Source organism: Helobdella robusta, assembly GCF_000326865.2.
Source record: "Helobdella robusta unplaced genomic scaffold HELROscaffold_19, whole genome shotgun sequence".
Classification (NCBI taxonomy): Eukaryota; Metazoa; Annelida; class Clitellata; order Rhynchobdellida; family Glossiphoniidae; genus Helobdella; species Helobdella robusta.
This window is the reverse complement of record NW_008704034.1, coordinates 2328037-2337128: the sequence shown is the minus strand read 5'-3', so window position 1 is coordinate 2337128 and position 9092 is coordinate 2328037. Positions and strand designations below refer to the sequence as shown.

Genomic DNA, 9092 nt, shown 5'->3' with positions numbered 1-9092 from the left:
AAGTTTTGTTAATTTTTCACTATCATCAAATGTTTCTTCATGGTTTTTCCTGTCATTTCTGAGTGTTAATCATCTTTATCATTATTATCTGATAGCTTACGAATCATCATCGTCATCGTCAACAACATCATCATTATCATCATCATCATCAATTACAACATTACCATTAACTACATCAACAAAAACATCAACAAAAACATCAACAACATCATCAACAAAAACTCCAACAGGACAATCCCAGCAACGAGTTAGATGACGTACATTTACTATCAAAGGGGTTTGAGAATTTCACGCATGTTAATAATGCCGCTGTGATGTTGTTGTTGTTGTTGCTGCTGCTGTTGTTGTTACGTACAATATCTGTGTTGTTGGTGTTCATTATCGTCGTCATCATCATCATCGCTATCATCAACTCCAACCACATCGACACAACGACAGCGCGAGGCAGCGTCAGACGTTTCAAGAGCGCCACAAACGCTACTTGTATCAATGCATCAGCAACAAGACACTCAAGAAGAAGAAAACCGAACACACCAACTACTTTATGCTTACATTCAAAACAACTGCTATGGAAAGAATGGTTGTGGTTGTTGTGATTGACGTTTTTGTTGTTGTTGATGTTGTTGTTTATGCTGCTGTTTTGTCGTTGTTTTTGGTGATCATGTTGTCGTAGTTGTTGGTTCTTTGTTGTAGTTGTTTGTTGTTGTAGTTGTTGATTTGTTGTTGTTGTAGTTGTTATGTTGATGTTTGTTGTTGTTTGGTCGGTATTGTTGAAATGGTGTTGTTGTTGTTGGTGATATTTTGATAGGCAATTAATTCAATCACCATTACAATTTAATTATCCCAAACTAATCAACTAATGTAATAACTTTATAATAAATAACAAATTAACTAATTTAATTATTGACAATTAAACTAATTAATTAACTAATAATTAAATAATTTTAATTTAAAATTCTTAAAAAAAAACAGTTTGCGAACTCAGATGACAAAGAGTTCTCTTCGAAATTAGTGATGGCTTTGTTAGTGCTCGTCATGTCACTGCTTTTCCATCTCTTACTACTACCACGGTGATTTAAAATTAATTTGTATTAATTGAATAATCAATTAATTTCAATTAATACATGATAATTGATGTTAATTATTAATTATGTTAACAAATTGCCTAATTGATTTAATTAAATTTGAAAATTTTTAACTAAAACACAGGACGATCTTTTTGTTGGTGTTTTTTCTCTTCGGTTTTACCTGGATCTCTCTGATGCTTATGATAGTGCTGGCGCTAAAAATAAAAGTTGTTGTTGATGTTGTTGTTGACGTTGTTGCTGTTGTTGCTGTTGTTGATGTTGTTGTTGCTGATGTTGCTGTTGTAGTTGATGTTGTTGTTGACGTTGTTGTTGACGTTGCTGTTGTTGTAGATGTTGTTTTTGTTGACGTTGTTGTTGATGTTGTTTGTTGATGTTGATGTTGTTGTTTTTGATGTTTTTATATTTGTTACATTTTGTAGGAATCATTTTCATGTATCATCGCGGTCAACTTTATCATTGTTTCCATCATCATCGTCGTCGTCATCATCATCATCACCATCACCATCACATCATCATCATCATCACCATCACCATCACATCATCATCATCATCATCATCATCATCCATAGACCCTACAATTACTACTACTACTGCTACTGTTGCTGCTACGACAACTACTACTACAAATAGCTTTTGTATAATTACTACTACTATTACTATAACACAAATGATGAAATGATAACAGTGCATAAGATGTGACGTGCGACAGTCGCTAGTGGTCGTTAAACTCATCTTCACCATTAGCATCATCCTGCAGTTCGTAATGTCCTTCACAAATACGGTGGGGGGTGAATTTTTTTTTTGGTGTTTTTATTTCTCTTTTTTGTTAAATATAGTTTACAAATTTTTTTAGCAGTTTTTTCTAAAACCAAACTATAAATTCATCATACAGCTCTGTTGCAAAGGGGGTACAATATTCCCCAACAAATCATCACCATCGTTTTCACCATCATATGCCTACTCACCACCATCCTCTTCTTACTCGTCGTCATCATCTGAGTTGATCGTTTCCTTTCATAACTTGTCCCATCTGGATTGCCCCGTGCCCCAGTGTATCTACCTAAACGTCATTTTCACCCTTTTCTTTGTCCTCATCTTTACAAAAATACAGTCGGCAGTGAAGCTACTTTTCTGGCTTCTCGTTTCTGTGGCTTACCTTGTGGTCCTTGAAGTAACAAATAGGAATTTTTTCGTCAGTTACGATTCTAAATACGGGTTAGTCGGGTTTTTTTGTCATTTTGTTTATTTGTCTTTTTAAAAATATTTCTCAGTAAATATTTTTGTACTCCTTGATTATAACTCACAACAAACGCTGATAATTGTAAATTTTTCTACTAATCATGTATTATCAATATTATAAACTAAGTAAATCGTTTGACGATTAATTGTTAAAGTCATTAATAATATGCGATTAATTGCATATAAAATTAAATCAATTATTAATCTTAATTAATCATAACTGGTTGATTATTTACAAATAAATATAATAATAAATTAAATTATATTATGACAATTATTAATCTTAATTAATGATAACTAGTTGATTATTTACAAATAAATATAATAATAATAAATTAAATTATAATTTTTAGATATAATTAAAAAATTCAACAGCAGCCTGATTCCTAGCGATGCTCCGGGCGTCTTGATGTTGCTCCACTACATTATCGCCCTCTACTTATGCAGTAGAGACGTGGATTGGTTGATGAGGTTGAAGTTTTTGTGGCTGGATCAGGTTAGTTGATTGGTTGGTTGGTTGATTGATTGGTTGGTTAATTGATTTGTTGCTTGGTTACTTGATTGGTTGATTGATTGTTTGGTTGATTGATTGATTGGTTGGTTGATTGGTTGCTTGGTTAATTTATTGGTTGCTTGGTTAATTGATTGGTTGATTGATTGATTGATTGATTGGTTGGTTGATTGGTTGGTTAATTTATTGGTTGGTTGGTAAATTTATTGGTTGATTGATTGATTGGTTGGTTGAATTATTTTTGGTTGGTTGATTGATTGGTTAGTAGGTTGGCTGGTTCGGCCGGCCGGCTGGTTGGTTGATTAATTAATTAGTTTTCAGTTGGTTAGTTGTTTTATTGTTTGATTGGCTGATTGTCAGGTTGCTTAGTTAAATAATTTATTGATTTTTAATTAATTAATTAATTAATTAATTGAATGATTTAATGCTGTTATAGATATCAAATAATTGAGTGAACGAACAAATACAAATAAATGAATAAATGATCACTAAAATGCACTAAACATACTGACGGTTTTCTGAAGTATTTTAAAAATTTTTGGATAGAAGAACATAAATTAGGTAACAATTGAGTAAAATCCCAAATAAATTGCCATCTGCATTGTTCAGCTGCTTTACTAAGGTGTTACTAATTTATGTGTTGAAGTATAGGTATATTTCAAGTTTCATCATCAATGTTCGTTCATTATACTTACTTGTATATCTTACATAACTTTGCTCAACAATTTTTAACAAGTAAAAGTACTTATAAGATACGACGCAATAATTATTTTACATGTTATAATATAATCAAAAAAATTATTTGGAGATTTTTTTGTAAAACCAAACGTAAATGTTAGCAGCAAAATTGATATTAACAATAACTTCGTTGATGGTAGATGTTAGTTGTCAGAAAGATGGCAGTTGTTCTCTTGCTGGCTCTGAATTGTTCTGTCGAAATGTATCATTTGATCAACTCGGTCATTTAATGAGAGACAATCCATCAATTAATAAACTAACAATAACCAGCTCAACAATTTCAAAACTTTGGAATTTAATCTGTAACCGGAAGAACTTGGAATATTTGGACTTGAGCAACAACCAGATCGGCGTGTTTCCAGATGGATGTTTCTCGGAGATGGGCTCACTAAGGAGTCTGACAGCCAGACAGTGCAACATCACATTGCTTCAAAACCACGTCTTCTCTGGCTCATACAGATTAAATTCCATCGATCTGTCCAATAATGAAATAACTCTGATCGAAAATAACGTGTTCAGCGATAGCGATGCCTTCAACGAGACGAGATACATTAATTTGGACAACAACAAGCTCACTAGCTTAGATGCATGGCCTTGTTTTATCGGGAAATTTTATGTGGAGGTGTATATTTCATTTGAGAACAACTTCATAAGTGTTTTAACAAACAAAATGAATCATATTTTTGACATCCACCCTCAAAACAGGGCGCTAATTAACCTCGCCAACAACCGCATCAGATATTTAAGAGATCTGTTTAAAAACTGGATCAACGGGAATTTTATGCTCACCTACAGCGTTCATAAATACGTCAGTCAAATTAACTTACACGGTAACATATTCGCTTGTGACTGCATCGATTACATAGTCCTTCGAGCTCTCAGTCGAAATGTGAAGAGCTCATTTTTGTCGAATCTCATGTGCTCCTCTGGCTCAACTGTGCTTGCCTCCGAACACGAAGTTTACGTTTGCAAGGTCGATGAATCCTGTCCAGTCAACTGCTCCTGCTTTCAAAATGCAACCTCAAACACTGTCGTCGTCAACTGTTCAGACGCAGCTTATGACAAATTTCCTCCAGTTATACCGCCACTCGATTCAATGATTTTTGGTAATCAGTTAAAAATGCATTACGATTTTTATTTTAAAGGAAATAAATTTCAAAATTTTAGGACGAACGATAGCGTTTTAAGGCGCACAAAGATTTTAGATTTGAGTCACAACTACTTGAAAATTTTTCCAACGGAATTGCTATTCAACAGCAGAAAATTGGAAGTTCTGCACCTACACGAAAACAACATTTCTTCCGTCCCCGAACTTTTAAAAGGTACAAACGTAACATTGAAGCAGATCAGTCTGCACGACAACCCCTGGAGCTGTGCCTGCGCCCACACTTGGACCAAAGATTGGATCGCCTCTATAAAAATGAGCTTAGTGTCTAAAAATGTTTGGTGTTATTCCCCAGAATGGCAAAAGACAAAAAATTTATTTGACGTAGATTTTTGCTACGAACCAGCTCTCAAGTCATTCATCGTTACATCTTTAATTGCGCTCTTAGTTGTAACACTGATTTCACTCAATCTCTACATACTGTGGAGTTACAGAGAAAAACTCGGAGTAATAATTTATCACCGAATCGGCATGCGAGTGGAAAGCGACGATTGCAGAAATGAATGTAAAATATACGACGTCTTCATCTGCAGCTCGGAACACGACTCCAGCATAAGCATCGGCCTGCTAAAACGTCTCACGGAACAGTACAAATTCAACGTTTTGTACCATTCTAGAGATTTTCCACCAGGTTACCCGATTATAGAAAGCATTGTCCAGGCTATTAAGAACAGTAAACGTATCATATTTGTCGTTACAAAAAAATTTTGTGAAAGCTTTTGGTGTCGTGAAGAAATAAATATCGCATTCAACCACGTTAAAAAGAGAAGGAGGTTGTTGGTTACATTTTTAAATGGAGTAACTCGTGATGAATCTTACATGCCAGAACAAATTAAAAGATGTCACAGATCATACATCACGTTAAAACTTAATTCTCTTGATGATGAACTATTTTGGAAACATCTTTTGTACGCAATGCCAGATGCTCCCGAATTCTCTTCACGTTACACAAACATTTAACAAATAATACTGAAACCACCATTGGCATCCACTTTTTATTAATTAATACACGATTTAAAATTAAAAATATTAAATTTTTTTCAATTCGTTATGACGTTGTGTATGGACTATCATCCCTAAGTAGATGAGAAGTCATGGTTGGATAACTTAATCCAGATTGTTCCATGCATTTGATCGCCTGTTAACTTCAATTTGGAAAAAACTATGAAGCTTATAACATTTAATGTTAAAATGTAAAAAGGCTATATAAATTGTAGTGGATTTTTTCAATAATTTTCTTAAGAATTAAAAAAATTGATGTAAAGACTTTTCAGAGTTAGCTTTTGTTAGCAAATGAACGGTATGAACAATGTTTAAAGAATGTCTTAAAGAAAATTTCATAAACGGATTGTGTAGAATTTTTTAAATTGAAAGTTAAATTGAAAATATCGCGTTGAATAGAACTTAAGATTACGAATTTTAAGCACATTAAACACATTGTTCCTCGATTCAGTCCCAATTATTAATTGTCTCACTCACCTTTCACTGATATCCCATGTTAATTTGTACGCTTGCAAGTTTCGCCGTGCGTATTTCCCATATTATCATTTTAGAAAACAATTGCCTTACCTGTGAGCTGTTAATAAAACTACATAAATGGCATAAAATAAGCGTTGTTGTTGTCAGCGAGCTTATTTTATTTGTTGTTTAAGTTCTGTTCAAACATTAGCATACTGAATTTTATGTTGTTTATGAGGATCTTAACTTATGAAACATTGTTATGAAAATGAATTTTAAGATATTGATAGCTGCGATATATTTTATTCTTATAACGTATTTAAAAATTGTTAATTCCGCCTGTCAGTTTCTTGATAATAATGCCGTTTGTAGTAATTTGAAGAGCGATAAAATAATAAAAGAGAACTTAGACAAGTTTTCGAAAGTAGATAATTTAAAGATATCTGGTTCATTTTTTCCTCTTATGTGGTCTTACATATGCAAACTCACACATCTAAAGGAGCTGGATATCAGTTATAATAATATCACGGACATTCCGCGAGATTGCTTCAAATATTTTGACAAGTTATTAAAGTTAGACATCGTTTGCAACGAGCTGGAACATCTGAAGAGTCAGGCGTTTGACGGACTGGTGAACATCGTGTCTCTGAATCTGTCGCTTAACTTCATTCGTCATATCGACGTCGACGTTTTTATCAGCACAAATGCTTTTAAACGAGTGTCGAGCATTAGTTTATCGAAAAACAAATTGACAACTTTAGGTCCATGGCCTTTAATGATGAGGAGTGTCAACAAAATAAGTATTGATCTACGATATAATTTGATACAATTTTTCACAAATGATGTAAACTTTTCATTCAATTGTAAGGACAAACAGAGAAACTACATTGACTTGCGAAAAAACAGCATTAAACACTTGAGCGAAATATTCGTCAACTGGACAGATGATATATCGAAGGTCATATGTTCGAATACACCTTTAAACTTTCTCGACACGGCTGGCTCTTATGCATGCGACTGTGTTGATTACAGTATCATCAGAGCAGTTATAGCGAGCAAAAGCAATTTTTTAGACGACAAATCATGCATGAGCAACCGTATTAGACTCGTCAGTATTCCAATGAACGAAATGGAATGCGAAATAAAACATCTATGCCCTGAAAATTGCAGCTGCAAACAAAAGCCGCACACACGTTCGGTTGTAGTCAGTTGTAGCAATGCGGCATACGAGAGCATCCCTCCTGGCGATCTACCTTCGCTCATTCCACTGACTCCATTTTCTGATTTTCATCTAAAATATGATTTATATTTCAATAAAAACCTGCTCACAAGTTTTAATTTAAGCGAACATGTTTTTAATGATACAAAAATTTTAGATTTGAGTGAGAATAAAATAAACGAAATATCTCCGCATACCTGGGTACAGTTGATCCAAGTGGAAGATAGTGTGTTTTTGCACAATAATAATTTATCGTATTTGCCAAGAATTTTGGAGAAAATGAACATAACATCAAAAAGGGTTACTCTGCATGGCAATCCTTGGTCATGTACCTGTCAAAATGCCTGGATGCTCGATTGGCTGAAGTCACATGTTCACGTCGTCAAGCCAGAAAAAATGGTCTGCGCCTACCCAGAATGGCACGAGTCGAAAAGTCTCTTCGAAGTTGATTTCTGTTACTCCCCGCCTTCCAACGCGGCCATCATTTCTTGCGTGACGGTTGGAATTGTCGTCCTCATTGTGGCAGTAACATACGTCTGGTATCGACTGAGGTTCGGACCTCAGAAAACTAAAGACCCCCCAGTCCCCCCAAACCCAAAATTAACAAACGACGTCTTCATATTTTGCTCAGATGAAGAACAAGTGCCTTTGGTTAAAGAAATAATCCGCTGGTTGGAGAACGAACATAGATTTTCGACGATTTGTGGCTTAAGAGATTTTGATAGCAAGCCAAAAGTGGTCAATATTAACGAGGCTTTGACGACATCGAAACGCATCATATTCATCGTTTCAAAAGATTTTCTGAAAGATAACTGGTGCATTTCAGGTACAATGTCAGCCTTCTCTTTAGTAGAAGACAAACGTAGATTCATTGTGATATTCTGTGGTGTTCATTTGCAAAGCACAAATATCCCAGTAGAATTAGAAATTTACATACGCACGTACACTTACCTGAGTTTCACCTCAATGGACGATGAATCATTTTGGAAGAAGCTGCTTCGTGCTATGCCGAAGGAACGCAGCTCTACGACTTTCAATAACGAAACCTCTTTTATTGAGAATTAAATTGTTTTAACTAATTAATTAATTAATTAATTAATTATCGCAATAATAAATATAACTATAAATGGATTATCAGCTACAGCTTAATTAATTATTACACAATTTTTTTTAAATCAGAAAGAAGCATTCTCAATTAATCATCCTATGTTAATTATTAAATTTTAAATGAACTTCTATTAGATTTGGTATTAAGTAGCTTTATTTTATTTCCGAGGTGTATTTATTACCTTGTTAGATTTTTTTTATTTGCTTGCAATTTCATTCATTTTGAAGTTTTATTCATTTTAACAAAATTTGAAGTTTCATGTGATATTATTTGAACGTACGCGCGTGTGTATAAAATAAAATAAACAGTTCAAGTTGTGTGTGTGGGTGTACGTGAACATATAAATATTGTTTAATTAATTAATTTATTAAATAAATACTTTTAATTTAATTATTTATTTTTTCCTATATATTCTCTACGTAATCATCATATATTTGTTGTAACCCTTTGTACACCATTATGAAAATCTAAAAACATCTGACTTTAATTTATTTTTAACTTCTTTTTTTTTGAAAAAAAAATAAAGAGTAGTTATAGTAGTGGTAGAAGTAGTAGTAGAAGTAATA

At 33.6% G+C, this 9092-nt stretch overlaps 2 protein-coding genes across 2 annotated transcripts; both read left to right on the top strand.

Annotated features, from left to right (window-relative positions):
- Positions 1–5323: 5323 nt before the first annotated feature.
- HELRODRAFT_126798 (hypothetical protein) lies at positions 5324–5542 on the top strand (the record flags this gene model as incomplete). The annotated part of the gene is made up of 1 exon (XM_009016819.1): positions 5324–5542. A coding segment is annotated over one exon (219 nt), but the record flags the coding sequence as incomplete, so codon positions are not given.
- A 753-nt stretch (positions 5543–6295) lies between these two features.
- On the top strand, positions 6296–8993 carry HELRODRAFT_191266 (hypothetical protein). Its single transcript, XM_009016818.1, has 2 exons — positions 6296–8883; positions 8927–8993. The coding sequence occupies exon 1, from the start codon at positions 6462–6464 to the stop codon at positions 8481–8483; it is 2022 nt and encodes a 673-aa protein (XP_009015066.1). The 5' UTR covers positions 6296–6461; the 3' UTR covers positions 8484–8883; positions 8927–8993.
- The last annotated feature ends 99 nt before the right edge of the window (positions 8994–9092 follow it).

Bases quoted from the DNA above. Each gene is read 5' to 3' on its own strand.
- HELRODRAFT_191266 (XM_009016818.1), top strand. From the start codon at position 6,462: ATGAAAATGAATTTTAAGATATTGATAGCTGCGATATATTTTATTCTT.